General features: G+C 35.8%; 1 protein-coding gene across 1 annotated transcript in view; it reads right to left on the bottom strand.

The window, feature by feature from the left end:
* The window catches only part of KCNK2 (potassium two pore domain channel subfamily K member 2), a 221,636-nt gene extending 203,696 nt beyond the window's left edge, over window positions 1-17,940 (bottom strand). The window contains exons 1-2 of the mRNA XM_012459651.2: window positions 17,890-17,940; window positions 14,697-14,895 (exon numbers count right to left, since the gene is read on the bottom strand). Of these exons, the coding sequence (XP_012315074.1) occupies window positions 14,697-14,730 (34 nt within the window). The 5' untranslated portion in view covers window positions 14,731-14,895; window positions 17,890-17,940. The remainder of the gene's footprint in view (window positions 1-14,696; window positions 14,896-17,889) is intronic.
* Window positions 17,941-18,337: the final 397 nt, after the last annotated feature.

Here is an 18,337-nt window from a genome sequence, read left to right as displayed (position 1 = left end):
ACCTTGGGTAAGGACAGATCTTCCTTACTCAGCCCACTGATTCAGATGCCAACCTCTTCTGGAAACACCCTGAGAGACATGTCCAGAGATAATGCCTTGCCAACTATCTGGGTAACCCTTAACTCAGTCAAGCAAACACCTAAAATGAACCATCACACTGACCAAAATTGAATTTCAACCAGATGAAACAGGGAACTTGAAATATAACTTAAGTTCACTTATAGGAAAATTAAATCATATTTCTTAAACATTTGTATTTGTAAGCTTAGAATTGTAGGTACTTAATATGACTACCTGAGACATAATTTATCACTGCCTAAACATAGATGAAAATTACTGTAAAGTTTAAAAATATGTTCTTAATATCTAATATCCAGCTCTCATCCATCATTGAAAATATAAACTGTCATTTTTAAAATATTTTGAATTATTTAAAATAATTGAAATTACCGTCTTCCCACTACAATTGAATTCCTTTTAAATTATACTAGAAGATTATAGTTAGGCAGATCAGGAGACATATAAAATGAAATTGAAAGATGATATCCTATGTATGACATTTTACTTGGAGCGTCTTTAATCCCAATGATGTCTCTGAGAGGATATTGTGGGAACATAGCATAAAGTATGGCACAAACTCTATAATTTACACATCCAAATGAATACCATTTTTCAGTTTTTACACTGGAAAATGATTGAGATCTAAAGGTATTGAGGTTTGGCCCAGCACAGTGATTCACGCCTGTAATCCTAGCACTTTGAGAGGCGAAGTGGGTGGATTGCCTGAGCTCAGGAGTTCAAGACCAGCCTGGGCAACATGGTGAAACTACATCCCTACTAAAACACAAAAAATTAGCTGGACATGGTGGCCCACATCTGTAGTCCCAGCTACTCAGGAGACTGAGGCACAAGGATCGCTTGAATACGGGAGGCAGAGGTTGCATGAGCCGAGATTGTGCCACAGCACTCCAGCCTAAGCAACAGAATGAGACCCTGTGTCAAAAAATTAAATAAATAAATGTACTGAGGCTCAACATATTTTTGGGATTCCTCTTTTGAAGTTTGCTTCTGAGACAGTATATGAGACCCACAAGAAAATAAGTGTTTTCACAAATTTAGAAGCCATTCAAGGAAAGAAGTCTAAGCATCTCTGTAGTCAGACTTTGTCTTTGATTATTAATAATATTTTTAAGCTTGATACATTTATTCAATAGATTTGGTCTAAAGCATTATTAACAGAGTTCACAGCACAAAGCTGTCCTTAGAGAATGCTCCCATTGAAAACATCCAAAGCGTCACCCCTCTGAGAGGAACCTAACAAATTACCAAAGGTTTGGCAGAAATGGTAGAAAATGTACATTCAACAAGGGAAATGAATTCTACAAACTTCGATGAATAGATCTACAGTGATTCATGGTGAAATAAATTATCTTATTTATTCCTTTTTTCTCTTAAATGCAATATGGTAAAAATATCTACATTTGTATATATATAGTGGTCCCCCTGCTCATGTACCCTCAATATCTAAAATAAAACTTGAAATTTTTGAAAAATTGTTCTCCTTTTTAAAAACAGAACAATAATATGATATCAAAGAAAGGAGGGAAAGCATAAGAGAGTCAAGGCAGCTAGAGTGTTCTCCACAGAGAATAACCAAGCATACCAAAACCCAGAGAATGCAAGAAGATGCAACCTATAATATGACTACAATAAATCTCTTTAACAATATTTCCTTGTCTCTCCAAAGAAAGAATTGTATGTGGCATTTCTGAATGTTGCCTTTTCTCTCCCTCTAATTCCAATCATATAGAAGGTGAATGAATTGAAACATATTCCAAATGAAAATTGTAATTATGATTTAATATTCATGAACGGGATGAGTTTTAAATATTTAACAACCATGAGCACATAGACACTGACCAGTCAGAACAGATGCGGCAACTAATGGATGCTAGCCATTAACTGACGTTGTCATGAGCAACTGACATTGTCATACTGGGTGTCTCAGCTGATTATCAGCCCTGCACATTGGTGTTTCTCTAGGGGAGAATAACTCCTTTTTACATACAAATAGGGATTTTTTTTTTAATATGTGAACTCAATAAGAAACACACAATATCTATTGCAACATGCTTTTTTTGAAGGTCTACACTTGACATCAGAAAAGGTAAAAACAAAATATAATAGTAAGCAATTTTATCAGCTCAGAAGACTTTAAAAGAGATATCACTCTACTAGATAGCTGTTCTTTGAAGAGGGCCTACCAATTTTTTATTATAAATGTAAACATTACATGGAGTCTAGCTTCTGTAGGAGAAAACCAGTTATTGATAATGGTGGAATAAAGACAAGAGGGCTCATTGTATCAGATACGTAGGACATAGCAAGTTATGAAGTTACTCCAGAGATCAAAGGGTCTTTCTTATTTTATTTCATGTTGAGAGAGAACTGCACCCTACAACTGTTTCCTGGGTCTAGCCAGTGTCATCTCTCACCTGCAGTGGCGCTGAGTTCTCCCTCTCTATGATTCCGCTCCTGACCCCTCCAATCCATTGGCCACATAGCAGCCAGGGAGATCTTTTAAGAATGTAAGTTTGAACATGACTCTTCCTTGCAGAAACTTTCCAAGAAGTTCTCGCTGTGTTTAGAATTGAAAGACCAAATCTTTAGCCTGACTACATGATTCTGAAATTACTGGCCATGTGTAATTCCCCAACCTCATTTTGACCCCCTCTCCTGTCCACTCACTTGTCTCCCAACAAAAGGACTGAACTCTTCTATAAGAGTTCAGTATATCTTCATGTATACTCTCCGTGGCATTCTCACTGGCTCTATCCTACTTATCTTTCCATTTCAATTTAACAATCATTTCTAAAGAGGAGTTCCCTGAGTCTCTAGTTAATTATTTTCTTATCATCATGAACACATGCATTTAAATAGCTGATGATGGATTTCCATTTTTGGCAATTATTGTCCTGCTCATACTGTCCCACTAATATTGGCTTTTAAAAATTGGTTCCATACGCACGAACCAACAATGAGACACTACAATCAGGAGAGCCTCTTTACTATCTAATATAAGATGTTCCAGGCTGATCTTCTACATTTCTTGATCCACACTTGGACCCATGTGTTTCTCAAAGATGTTTGGATTATTTTAGTGGGAAAATGACAAAACCATAACTTTGATGGTAAAAATTCTCATTCACAATCAAAACCACAATTTTAGTACCAAAGATTGATTTTGCTACTAGATATCTAGTAATTTTTTTCTAGACCTTTATAGTAGACCTAGCTGGGAAATATGTCAATATCTACATCATATATATTATTACATATATACTTTATTATATGTGCTCTCAATTGCATATATGCAGTCTATGTAAAATTATCAGCCACTAGTTATTTGCAGACTATTTTCCTTCATTCTCTCAAAATGCATCTCCAATTGAATACCTGATGTGTATTTTTTTAAATTCTGTATCAGTTATCCAAGGAGTATTTCACAGGTATCTGCCCATCATTTTTGGCATTTTATGTTGTGCCTATTGGACACTATTTATTTACTTTAATTGACAAGTAAAAATTGTACATATGTGGTGTACAGCATAATGTTTTGATGTATATACATTGTGGAAGGGCTGTTCAGGCCAATTAATATATACATTACCTCACAAACTTTTTGTGGTGAGAACATGAAATCTACTCTTCTAGTAATTTTCAAGTATACATTATTATAGTTAACCATGATGTACAATAGAGCTCTTGAATGTAATCCACCTGTCTAACTTAAATTTTGTATCCTTTGACCAACATCTCTCTAATCTTCCCAAACCCCAGTCTCTGGTAACCACCATTCTATTTTCTGCTTCTATGAGCTTGATATTTTGAGATTCCACATATAAGTGAAATCATGTAATAGTTACCATCTCTGCCTGGCTTATTTTATATAAGTGTCCTTTAGGTTCATCCACGTTGTACAAATGATATGATTTCCTACTTTTTAACAGCTAAACAGTATTATATTGTACATATACCACATTTTCTTTATCCATCTGCTGATGCACACTTATGTTGATTTCATACCTTGGCTATTATGAATAGTGCTGTAATAAATGTGGGAATGCAGCTATCTATTTGATAAAATGATTTTCTTTCTTTGGGGTATACATCCAGTGGTGGGATTGCTGGATCTTATGATAGCTCTATTTTTAGATTTTTGAGGAACCACAATACTGTTTCCAAAAGGGCAGTACTTATACACATTCCTTCCAACAGTGTGCAAGAGTTCCCTTTTCTTCACATCTTCACCAACACTTATTATTTTTCATTTTTGATAATAGCCATTTTGATAGGGCAAGGTGATAACTCACTGTGGTTATAATTTGCATTTCCCTAATTATTAGTGGTGGTAAGCATATTTTTATACATCCATCTGTATGTCTTCTTTTGAGAAATGTCTACTCAGGTCCTTTGCCCATTTGTTAATTGGGTTATTTGTTTTCTTGCTACTGAGTTCTTTGAGTTCCTTATGTAATTTGGATATTAACCCCTTATTAGGGTATGGTTTGCAAATATTTTCTCCTCTTCCTCGTGTTACCTCTTCATTCTGTTAACTGTTTCCTTTGCTGTTCAGAAGCTTTGCAGTTTGTTGTGATTCCATCTGTCTGTTTTTGCTTCTGTTTGCCTGTGCTTTGGGGTTTATATACAAAACACTGTCCAGACCAATGTCATTTTCCCATAGAGTTTTCCCATGTTTTATTCCAGGGATTTTACAACTTCAGGTCTTATGTTTAAATATTTAATCTATTTGAGTTGATTTTTATACATTATGTGAGATTAGGGTCTAATTTTATCCTCTTGCATGTGAATATTCCATTTTCCCAACATCATTTATTAAAGTAACTGGTCCTTTCCTTGTTGTGTGTTCTTGGCATTTGTCAAAAATCAGTTGACCATAAATTGGTAGACTTATTTCGAGGCTTTCTATTCTGTTCCATTAGTGTATGTGTCTATTTCTATGCCAGTACCATGCCGTTTTTCTATTTTTGATTACAATAACTTTATAGTAGATTTTGAAATCAGGGAGTGTGATGCCCATAGTTTTGTTCTTTTTCTCAAGATTGCTTATGTGTTCTTATTGCATCCTTTATATCTCTTAACTCTTATATTTTTCAATTTTTTGTCTCCATATGTTCCATGCTCTGAATAGTTACTTTAGACATACCTTCCAATTCATTAATCTTCTTTAGCGCTCAACTTGTTAATTGAGTTTGTGTTTCAACTATTATATTTTTAGTTCCTAGATGCCTAATTTTTTGTTTGTTGTTTCTATTGACTCAGTTCGTTGGCTTGTTGCCTTAGGTATTCAATAAGTTTTGATTATACATATACATTTTTCTGGAGAAAAGCAAAGAAGGTCAGGGGGCCTGACCTGGAAATGCTTTTCTCCAGAAAGAGGCTAGAGGGGTTACTGATCTGAAACCACTTTAACTTCCTTCCAAGGCTTTTACTTAATGGAGAGGTTTCCAATTGAGACAGAAACCAGGCTCATGATTTCTGCACTGATACTGGTATTTGCCTCCAAGGCAACCCTGATTTTTATGTTTGCTCAATATGATCATTTCAGCTCTTTTTTTTTGCTTTTGCTTTTATTTGTTCCCCTTGGATCTCATCTAGTTTCTGCTAATCCCTGAATACATTAAAGATCTTTTTTTTTGTAACTTTTTCAGCTCTAACACAACAAAGAATCCGGAAGTGCTGTCAACTGAGAGAGAGTCAAAGGTGACAAGAAAGAATTGAAGCTCCATGGGCAAAGTGATGCTGGGAGCACAAGCCTCTGTCACTGAGATTTTTAACAGAGAAGAAAAAATTTCCACCTGCTAACCATGGGCTCATCTAGAAATTAATTATCCCTTTCAGGTCATGAATGGATATAGAGTTACCTGCCAAAAACCCCAGAGCCTGTATGGTTTATGTGGAAGGCTCAATTTTATGTGGTTCCAAAATCTCAAGCTAAAAAGCTGACATTAAAAAAATGGCAGGCCGGGTGTGGTGGCTCACGCCTGTAATCCCAGCACTTTGGGAGGCTGAGGTGGGTGGATCACGAGGTCAAGAGATCGAGACCACACTGTTCAACATGGTGAAACCCCGTCTCTACTAAAAATACAAAAAAATTAGCTGGGCGTGGTGGCGCGTGCCTGTAGTCCCAGCTACTTGGGAGGCTGAGGCAGGAGAATTGCTTGAACCCAGGAGGCGGAGGTTGCGGTGAGCCGAGATCACGCCATTGCACTCCAGCCTGGGTAACAAGAGTGAAACTTCGTCTCAAAAAAAAAAAAAAAAAAAAAGGCTTAGAATCTGCTAATTCAATCAAATACTATATGGGGTTACCAAGAATCACCCCTCAGAGAGGCAACTATAGTCCACTGCACACAAAGGACTAGAGAGGACATTTTTCCCAGCAAGGTGAGGACTTTGAGGATATAACATGAGGGAGTCCAATATAGAAAAGAAACTCCAAAGACTCAGACCCCAAAAAACAGAGAATTCATGTTGGAGACACCAGAGATAAGAGAGAAATTGGAAATGAGCTTTAAACAAGTTATGTTTAAAATGTTCAGTGTAATGTTTGGTGACTTACCTGATGTCAGCCAGCTCACTAGTTCAAACTGGACAATCTAACTGCAGAGTTCATTTTCATAACCATTATCATATGCTTTCCTGACCTCTCACATTGTGCCTGGGTGAAAGGGATTGACTTCTACAATACTAGCCTATCTTACTCTAATTTCGGAGTTTAGAGCTCTCTCCCTTTAGCTGATATTCTTATATTTGGCATCATAATATCATTAAAACAACTTACAGCTGTATTGCTAACAGGACAGAAAGATAAATGTGGATTTCCACCAACAATGGAAAATTCATGTCTATGGAACTTGCCTATTACGCTGCTCAGGATAGATGGAAACACCAAATGAACATACCCTTAGCACTTTATGGAAAAATTACCAGATGGACTCCTTGTATAAGCAAAACCTGATTACAGAGAGATGGGAATGAGCAGTCTTCCTGGCTGGATGTGGTTTCTTAATTCATATCACATTTGGATTAGCAAGATTATCAAGTTTTTGAGTCCAGTTCGTTAAACTTGATCAATTATGTGTTTCACTTGTTTTTCTTTATTATATATTTCTAGACTACTATCCTTTCAATGGAACAGTATTGTTCCACAGCTGATCATTAATTTCTCTCTGTTAATTTAAATATAACACTACATTACCATCAGTACATTCTGAGAGCCTTAAATTGAGAATTTTTGACATTTTTGAGGCCAGTATTACACTGATACCAAGCAAGAGAAAGGCAGTACAAAAAAAGAAAACTACAGATGAATGCCTCTCATGTACATATATGTAAAAATTCTCATCAAAATATTAGCAAATTTAATCCAACAGTATGCAAAAAAGAGAAATGTCTCACAGTTAAGTGGGGTTAATCCTGGAAATGTAAAGCTGGCTCAACATTCAAAATTTAATCAATATCATTCACTATATTAACAAACTATCATAGAAAAACCATATGATCATTTTTTTTTTTTTTTTTTTTTTTTTTTTTTTTTTTTTTAAGACGGAGTTTCGCTCTTGTTACCCAGGCTAGAGTGCAATGGCGCGATCTCGGCTCACCGCAACCTCCGCCTCCTGGGTTCAGGCAATTCTCCTGCCTCAGCCTCCTGAGTAACTGGGATTACAGGCACGCGCCACCATGCCCAGCTAATTTTTTGTATTAGTAGAGACGGGGTTTCACCATGTTGACCAGGATGGTCTCGATCTCTTGACCTCGTGATCCACCCGCCTCGGCCTCCCAAAGTGCTGGGATTACAGGCGTGAGCCACCGCGCCCGGCCCATATGATCATATTAAATGAGGCAGAAAAAGCATTTGAAAAAAAAAACTGAAACTCATCTATAATAAAAACTCTCAGCAAACTAAGAATAAAAGGGAATTTCCTTAACCTGATAAAGAGTATCTATTTTAAAAACTAAAGCTAACACATTTAATAAGGAAGGCTAAATCTTTTCCCACCAATATAAGAAAGAACACAGAGACGTTTGTTCTCTTAACTCCTATTCATTCGGCATAGTACTGAAACCCTGGCCAGTTCAACCAGGTAAGTAAAAGAAATAAAAGGCCTACTGACTGGAAATGCAGAAATAAAATTATCCATTTGTAGATGTCATGACTGATATAGAAAACCTAAATAATTTTCCAAAAACCTTCTAGAACTGAGAAATGAGCTTAGCTAATTTACAGGACACATGTCAATATACAACAATCAATCCAATATATATTTATAAATGAAATTTATAAATATTTATAAATGAAAACTGGAAACAGCCATTTTTAAGTGACTTATAATGGCCCTAAAAATGAATACTTAGGTATTAACCTAACAAAAATATGCAAAATCTGTCTGGTGGTTTTCAAAGAGAAATCAAAAGGAGCTAAATAAGAGAAATCAAGGAAGAGCTAAATAAGGCTCACTATCTTGTGGAAGGCTCAGTATCATTTAGATATCAATGTTTTTCAAATTTATCTATAGATTTAACACCTATCCCAGTTAAAATCCCAGCAGGATCTTCGTAAAGACTGTCAGGTTGATTCTAAAATTTGTGTGGAAAGATAAATGACCTAGAAAACATTTTTTTTTAAAGAAGAACAAATTAAGAAGACTCACACCACTTGATTTCATGACTTACTCTAAAGCTATACCAGTCAAGACAATACGGTATTAGTGGTATTAATTATGGTATACAGGTCAACTGACTTTTAATACAAGTGCAAAGTCAATTTTATAGATAAAAGGATAATCTTTCTAACAAATTGTGTTAATATAATGGGGCATTTCTATGCCAAAAAATACATACCTTGGCCCACACCTCATGTCTTATATAAAATTATCGTGAAGTAAGTGAATTATAGACCTAAACATAAAACATAAAATTACAAATATTCTGAAAAAAAAAAAAACACAAAATAAAATTTTCATGAATTTAAATTAGGAAAAAATTCTTAACTATGATACCAAGAGTACAACCCATAAGAGAAAAAAAAGTTGATGAATTGTACTTCATCAAAACTAAAATCTTTTTCTCCATAAAAAATGGCTAAGGCAATGAAAAAAACAATCTAATGAAAATATCTGATGATCACAAATCTAATAAAGGGCTTAATTCTTTAATTTAAAAAGAAAGAATGTCCAGTTTAAAAAAAAAAAAAAAACGAAACTGGGCAACATAACAAGACACTGACTCTACAGAAAAATAAATAAATAAATAAATAAATAAATAGCTAGGCGTGGTGGTGTGCACCAGTAGTACTTGGCAGGCTGAGGCAGGAGGATCACTTGAACCCAGGAGTTAGAGGCTGCTGTGAGCTATGATTGTGCCATTTCACTCCAACCTGGGTGACAGAGTAAGACCCTTTCTCAAGAAAACAAAAAACAAACAAAAAAAAGATTTGAACAGATATTTTAGTAAAGAAGATAACCAGATTGCACATAACACAGGACAAGATGTTCAATATGTTAAAACCACAATGAGAGTCCACTACACACCTATTAGAACGGATAAGAAATAAAAACCAAAACAAAAAAACCCATCATTACCAAGCACTGGCAAAAATGTGAAGTAACTAAAACCCTCATACCCTGCTGGTGGAAATGCAAAATGGTCAAGCCACTCCGAGAAACAGTTTGGTGGTTTCTCATAAAGTTAGGTTACATTTACCTTAAGATCTGCAATTTCACTCCTAGATATTTATTTAACCTAGGAAAATGAAAACTCTCATTTATACAAAAAACTATGTTCAGAGCACATTATGGTAAGGGCAAGCATTGTTGCTAATCATCAAAAACTGGAAACAGCCTGAATGTTCTTCACTGGTGTTTTATTGTACCAGAGTAACTTCTCAGCAACAAAAGAAACAAACACACACACACATACAAAATAAAATAAAAATCTGTGTCCTATAAGCAGACCATCCTACCCTGAGGGAGTGAGGTTCCTATACCCTTCTCAAAAATAAAACAAACCTTAAAAATATGAAGGAAAAGAAGTGAGAACTCAGGCTCACACTACTCAGAACTCTTGAAAGTCAAGGTATGAAAAGTTGCTGGTTGCTTTTTACACATTGCAGTTCAATTCACCTTGACCTCTTACCTCAGGTTTCAAAAGAACAAAAACAGCCTAATGGGAACAAAACACTTTGGCATCATGCTATTTAATGACTTGTAATCACACCTCTATTAGCTCTGCTGCACTTAGCCTAACCAGAGAGTCTGTTTCTCTCATGGGAGGGAGGAATAATAAGGATAATAGAGTCTGAGCTACGCACATGCAGAGCAAGGTCTTCTCTAAGATTCATTCAATGAAATTCAAAATGCATCTAAGCCCTCTATTCTGTGATTTCCTCTTTAAGCCTACATTCTCAGAAATGCCACCAATCAAAAGCATTGTACAGAATGTGTAATGTTAAGCTTTTAAATGAAAAGAAAATTAAAAACTGAACTAAAGGAATATTGCAAATATGTAGCTACTCATATAAAAAATTCAGCACTTCTCTTCTAAATAACCTGATGGTTAACTTGTGAAAAATATCTGGACCTGTTGCTTTATATGTTTTTCTCTTGCACCTGGCTGAAACCCTCATTCATACCAAGGAAGACATCTGATTACTAGACTCAAATCAACAGACATAACTGCGCCCTGCCTCAAAATTTACTCCTATTAAGAGGTAGTTTATCAGCTTTTGAGGAACTGTGAAGCATTGTTTTAGCTGATATTGTCACTGTTAATTTGAGACACACACATACACAGAATACAGTTGTTCAAGTCCATGTCATTTCAGCAGCCAAGAAAGGTAGCCAAGAGCACATTTATGTCATTGACTCCTTTGTAAAATGAAAAATGTAAATGGATAAATATGAATACCTTCATTCTCTTGTAGTGTCTGGGATATAGTAGAGAAGACAGAGAATTCCAGACACAGGTTTTCTGCACACCTGATTGGGCCTGAACCCAATTATACTATATCTTTTTTGTGCCAGATTGGTTAGGCCTCTGTGGATGACTCAGCACAAAGTAAGAGTTAATTAGTTCTCAAGTTTAAAACCACTTTTAAAGCATTAGAGAAGCAGATGAATCATATATTTCTGGATAAGAATCAGAGATGGCCATAAGACTATTAAACAAATTATACTAGATGCAGTCTCATTACTCCATATCCATTTTCATTGGACAATTCTGCTTAATTTCTGGGTTTATTATTCACATTATGCAGCAAATGAAGTAAACATAGCTTCTCTCTCCACTTCAAAGTGAGATAAAATGAAATGATAAATATATGTATATGTAAATGGCTTTGAAAAGAAAATGGCACTAAATCTATGCAAGACATTATTATTTTAATAGCTGCTGTTAACACTCTCGCAAATACATAGCAATTTTCCAGATACCAAGTCTAACAACTAGATTGTTATTTCATATCTGTGATGTGTAAACACTGCTTAAGTCAGTTTAAGTAGTAATATGAAAATGGTGGTTTTGCCCAAGTGCTTTGCATATGTGTTCAGAACAAATGGACACAATAAACTAAATCATCAAAATACACTCCCTAATACTACCTAATAGTGATTTTTGTAGACACCATAGAAAGCTACCATAGGAGACATTTTAAAGACGAACAGTTTCAGCTCTTAAACTTTCAAAAAATACTATTCCTTCTGACAATGACTTTGTTGGCTACACTGGTTTTACTAAGATGATTAGACATGGTTATATACAAAAGATGAAAGGGAAAATCAATTAGCAATGGCCATTCCAGTGTTTCCACTGTCTTAATCATCAAGGACTACAGAATAGCAAATCAAATTGATTTAGATCATCTACACATCTAAAGCATTTAAGAAAAAAGAACACATTACTTTCTTTTTAAAAAAATTCATGCATTCTGATTGCCTTACTTATTCTTTTAGTGTAAGTATAGATTTGCTTTACAATTTTCTTATATTAGAAATCTATTAGGTGGAGAATAGATATTTCTATTGAGTTGCAACTTTGAATAGTATTTAGCACAATTGAGGAATTTAGATTACTTTAAACAGCTAGAATTTCTAGGGCCTCAAAGTTAGAAAGGTCCCTACAGCCCCTGTAGCTTAACCATCATATCACATGCTTACTATATACGAAAAAGTTGTCATTAATTATCTTATTTAATCTTCACAAAAAGTACAGGAGGGAAGAACCATTAATCCTATTTTATACATGGAGAACCACCGTCTTGGTAGTTAGGGAGGTTGCCCAAGGTCACTGTTTATAAGTAGGGGGTCTGGAATTCCATCACTAATTTTTCTTGATTCAAAATACTTGCTTTTTCCTCCTTGCTGAGCCCCCTCATCTACAACATTTCACTAGTGACAGGAAACTCATTCCTCCTGGCACAACAAATTTTTAGATGTCTCTGGCTGTAGACATTTTGATGTCAAACAAGTAACCAGAAAAAAATATAGCGTGCCATAAAAACTAAAGTTATCATTTGTCATCAATAACTACATCCTGATCCTGCTTGTGGGAGGATCTAAACCTACAGTTTTCCTTTTGAAAATAATCCTCAAAATTATAATCATTCTACCATACCTTAGTTGGCTTTCAAATTACAATCAGATGGCTTCCCTTTCCTTAAAAAAAGAAAAAAGACTTAGGACTTCTGTAATATTGCATCATTTCTTGATCAAGGTCCCAGAATTTTGCATAATAAATCCAGATGCTTTTAGCCTGAAAAAGCATTCATACAGATTATCAACCAGCTTCCTAATTCTTAAAAGAACTTCCAAGCTATTCCTACAGAATGCCTTATTTTAATTAGAATTGCATCTGATAGATTTGCCTGGATTAATTTACCTGTAAATAGACCGAATAGAACTGTTACTGGGATAATTCAAATTTATCTATTGTTATATATGATGTTATATACATTTATATAATATAAGCTTATCCAACATTAAGCTTATATCCAATGTTATAGATGATTATCCAAAAGCAGTTTACCTTAATACTTGTTGCTTAGTTGAGGTTGATGTCAGTTTCTACCCAAAGGATTTCACCACTACTTCTAATCAGATGCAAGCAAATCATATACAGCATTTTTGTTTTCTACTTGTGGTAGCAGAAGGACATGTGTTCAGTTTAGCACATGTCTATACTAAGTGATATGAGAAAAAAATAGAGTACTAGAACAGTGTTAGCTGGCATCAGATAAGATGGAGATGGCATCTGTAGCTTGGCCTAACCTCTCCAGCTCTCTCCATACCTTTTGTTTCTCTTCTGCCACTCTAGAAATTTGACTCCAAGAGCTACTCGATTTAACTCCAAGAGCCTTTTTATCACTCACCTTCACCTCTGAGTTTATTTTCATGCCCATTAAACCTAAAAAGTGGTCTTCATCCCATGAGGACTTGGCCAGTGTCTTGGCCAATCCATCAACCCTCAGCAAAGGGGACTCCAGAAGTGCTGATTCCAAGTCCCAATGCCAGCACCTGGACATGACATACTAATTGGAAAGAAGCCAGTATCTCCATGTCTCATTCTTTTATATAGTGAATTGTTCCCCAAAACCTTGTGATACCCTTCTAATAGTATGCGGAACAAACTCTTCTATATTTCAAAAGAAAAACAACTAAGGATAGCAATTAACCAGAAATTTCATTTTTGAGGAAATTCCTTATTGAAAAAAGTGATACAATGTAATGCCATTATTATATAGTTCTTGTTAAACAGAATTCAATCACACGCAAAGATAAATTCATAAAATTAAATCCTGCTGTAAAATGATTACTGTACATACAGGAAACGTGTCCTATGATCCAACACCAGCATTTATTCAGCATTCAAAAAATATTTATTTGGTACATACTATATGACAGGCACTAAAGATGGACTTTGCTACATTTAATATGTACATAGGATTATGCTTTTGATGAGCTTTATTCACATTTCTAAGACCATAACGGTATTCTTCCGAGGTTAGAAGTCTTATATAGAGACATCTAAATAATTTCAAATAAAACTACTTGCTAAATAAATGATGGAAATGAAAAAAGAACTTAGGTCTTAGTTCTCAAGATTTAGTTTAAACTATTATACCTTTTCTTCCCTATTTCCAAGAGTCTAAGCCACCTCTTTCCTACTATACACGTTAGATTCCCTCAAGAAATAACTAATATTCTAAGTAAACTACAAATAATGTGTGTAAATCTGTATATGAACAAATTGATTACAGTACTAACCACAGCATGAAACCAAAGTAAACATAAATTACCAGAATCTAAATGCAATGGAATTTATAGATACACATGCTGATCAATTTTTACATTGCCAGAAGTAATACATCACAAATAAAAGCCTAATGTAACATGCCGATTGTATAAAACACACCCAAATTAACATGCAATTTATTTCAGTGTTGCAAGGTCATGGAAAAAATTCCAGCAACTAACCCTCTGTTGGAACCACCCAATGAGTTTAATTATAGACTTTTATATAATGAAGACTCCCTACATCAAATACTTGCTTGGAAATCTGCTCAGCACACTCTAGAAATTTTGAAAACAAATAAGGTACTTGATTATTGCAAAGATACTCACAGTAGAAATTCCTCTTTGCTCGTGGGTTCATCATTTGGTGATGTTTTCATCAGGAGTCATCATGCTTTTGATCTTTAATGCCGTTCTTCCTCCAAGGTTTCTTGTCCGTAATTTCCAAAACAGAGTCACTTGTACTAACAAGCCATCGTCCCATACTGTTTCCTTTTTGTGTGTGAATGTTACCCTGTAGATCAGTTTCCTGTACAAAAACACTCAAAATTAACAAATGCTGCTGTATGCAAGTGAAATGTGCTACTCAAATCCTCTGTTTTTACAGTTTGGTTCAGGAAGAAATTCCTTGATTAAAATGAGGAACTATATCCCAGTTGTTGCAGAGAACTTAAAAGACAGAAGTTTCTTCCTTATGAATGAGCATATCAAAGTTGCCAGCGTCACTTATCCTCACAAGTTTGTGGCTCAAACATTATTTACACACGAAGCACCCATGTACTCTGTACAGGCTAAAGACCCTCCCAACTGCTACAGTAACAATATCCCAACTATATTTTCAAATCGGGCTTAGCATGCTTTGAAGTACATAATGTTTTCCATTCCTGAAAGGACAAAGAGATCTGCATTGTCAAAGTTTATTTTTAAGCTCGTGTGCTTGCTAAGTGCAGTGGCAAACCGGCTTGGCTTTCCGTGCCTGTAGTACCATTGCTGGAACCTATTAATGCAAACAGATGAATCATTGGCTGCGTTCCATATAGACTTTTGTTTTTTTTCTTACCTTATCTAAATTGCACTGATCGTAATTTTTTAAATTAGAAATGTTATCCATTTTCTGAGCATGTTTGTTTTATCAGTATAAAAGCCATGTAAAAAAGTCAAATAAGAGGAAAGTTTTAAATAGCTTTTGCCGAGATAAGAAAGTTAGTAATTAGAGGTAGATTCTGTCTCTGCAAGAAGTTTGAGGGAAATTTGGAGGCAGTAAAAATGACAATAGATTTTTTAAAAAGGAATGAAAGATGAATAAAAGAGACAGAAGAGAAATGGAGAGATAGCAAAAGTGAGAGCAACAGAGAGAGAGAGGCCTTGACTATTAGCAATAATTTTTCATGTATTTTCCTATTGTTGCTCTGGTTTGTATAACCCCCTACCAGTCTGCTCAACCCACCAAATTTAGCCCACATGTCATCTAATACCAGACTAAGACTTGTGGAAACACATTATTGCTCTATTAAAGCCATAACAAAATACAGCTGAACATTAGGTAGTGGGGTAGCCCTGAAGTAACACAATCTGTATGATGGAATTTCCAGCCCAAATTTTAAACATCTGGTTTTGATATGGTAATAAATGTGATAATGTACATTAAATACCAGTGTTCAAGTAACATAATCCTTCTATCTGACTGAAACAATGAATACTTTTCAGATCATATGAGAAATAGACACTTATTTTTATGCACATGCAAAAAATGACCCTCCCATGGGCACACCCTTATGTGCACGCGCATGCGCGCGCACACACACACACATACACACAAAGCAATAATAGCACATAAACTGTCAGCTGTTTTTTCCAGTAATGAGTTTTTACTAGGCCCTTCCCGTGCTCTTTTCTAAACACTCCTTTACTCAATTGCACCAATTTGTAGGGGATTTGGCTGAAATTGAGAGGAATGGAAAAAGAATTTAAAAATAATAATATGACTTGGACCATACAGAGATGTGAACCCCTGACCTTTGCCTCATCAGTACACTCTCACACTATATAATCTGAAGTACTCAGTCACGGGCAACCTGAAAAAGAAACTAAGTCAAATTATCCTTCTCCTGTTATAACTTCATGGGAACGAGTTTCCAAATATTACCATAATATAAGACATCAAGTAATGCAGTGCTATAAATGGTGCTAGAATCCGGAAATTAAGATCCCTTTAAGTTAGCACCTTAGAATTGGATGAACTGATGGAAAAGTACTATTCCATGAGCATTTGCTGACCTTTTATATTTGTACCTGGGAAGGCAGACAGAGGGACTCGAAGGACAGAGAAAGTGTGTGGAAGCTGCTGAGACAACAGTCATGTTGGGAATGACAAATGGTAGATTAGTATTAGGTTGAGAGGCAAGGATGAGGCTAATGTTGATTGAGGGCTCATGTGTTACAGAGAGGGAAAAATTTTTATTGTGGCATATTGTGCAATCCATCTCTATTTATCAAACATCTACTATGCCCCAGGCACTGTGTTAAGAATGCAATGTTGTGTGTTAAATGCAATCAAATAAATATATACAAAGTAGGGAAGAAGCAAAGATGAGGAAGGCATTAATTATGTTTGGCAAGATTAAGGATGAGTCTTAGCTGGGCTTGGGAGAGAAATTGGAATTTTCCAAGCAGATGACAGGTAGTAAAACATTACAGGCAGTGGAGTTAGCGTATGCAATAATGAGGTGAGTTAAATGGCAACATTATTCTCAAAAACACAAATAATTGTGAATTACTGGAATCTAAAATTCCAAAAGGGGGGCCAGGCACAGTGGCTCAAGCCTATAACCCCAACACTTTGGGAAGCTGAGGTCAGTGTATCACCTGAGCTCAGGAGTTTGAGACCAGCCTGGCCAACATGGTGAAACCCTGTCTCCACTAAAAATACAAAAAATTAGCCAGGTATGGTGGTACAGGTCTGTAATCCCAGCTACTCAGAAGGCTGAGGCAGGAGAATCACCTGAACTCGGGAGGTGGAGGTTGCAGTGAGCCAATATTGCACCATTGCACTCCAGCCTCAGCAACAAGAGCAAAACACCATCTCAAAAAGAACAAAAACAAACACAAACAAACAAAAAACAATAAAATTCTGGGGGAATTCTGGAAATGGCAGGATAATCCAGGTTAGTACCTCTTAATCATGTGAGTTATCTAAAGAGAAAAACTAAGTCTTGTACACCTTGATCACACCTCTATTACTGGTACATAATTAGTTGACTGATAAACAAATTGCATTGTCACTCTGGCCCCCAGCAAGGGGCATGGGAGATGAGCACATGTTGCTCCAATGATACTCTGTTCTTTCCCCCAGCAAGGAGTCTTGTTCCAAGTATGTCTGAACCTCAAGAATATTGAAGATTTATTCACTCCCTTGTTTCTTGCTGATGTTCAAAGCCTCATGAGTCAGGTAAATGGTATTTGAAAAAGCTGGCACAAAATAAAAACCCCAAGTGCTTTTTCTTCATTTGAGCCAAACCCAAACCTTTCCAAAGGCGTGAAAACATGCAGCCACATTGGTTTGGTTTTCCTTTCCTGGGCCGCTCTCCTTCCTGGTGCTGGCCAGCACCACACAGAAGTCTTGTGACATGAGCCATTTCCACGGAATTTTAAATTCTGCCAAAAACAAGAGGGATTGGAAATTTCATGAGAATGGTTATTCTTAGGAGATTTCCATCCCAGATTCCTAACTCGTGTGGCTCAGATAAGCAGCTAAAATGCAATGCCAAACCTTCTGAGGTCCTCCAATGCACTGATTTCCATTCGCATTTCTACATAAAGACCTCAAAGTAACAGGACATGCAATGGTTTGTCAGAAATATTTTCTGTATGCCAGGCCACAATCCTTCTACCTTTGTGGAAGTGGGTTTTGAATGCCATTTACAACACAAACATTGGGATTGAATGTCCCCAGAACATGTTTAGTTTTTAGA

The sequence above is a fragment of the Aotus nancymaae genome, unplaced genomic scaffold, assembly GCF_030222135.1.
Source record: "Aotus nancymaae isolate 86718 unplaced genomic scaffold, 86718_ANA_hifiasm-v0.15.2.pri h1tg000032l_0, whole genome shotgun sequence".
NCBI lineage: Eukaryota > Metazoa > Chordata > Mammalia > Primates > Aotidae > Aotus > Aotus nancymaae.
Note: the sequence above shows the minus strand (reverse complement) of the source record. Positions and strands in the feature narration are given on the sequence as shown.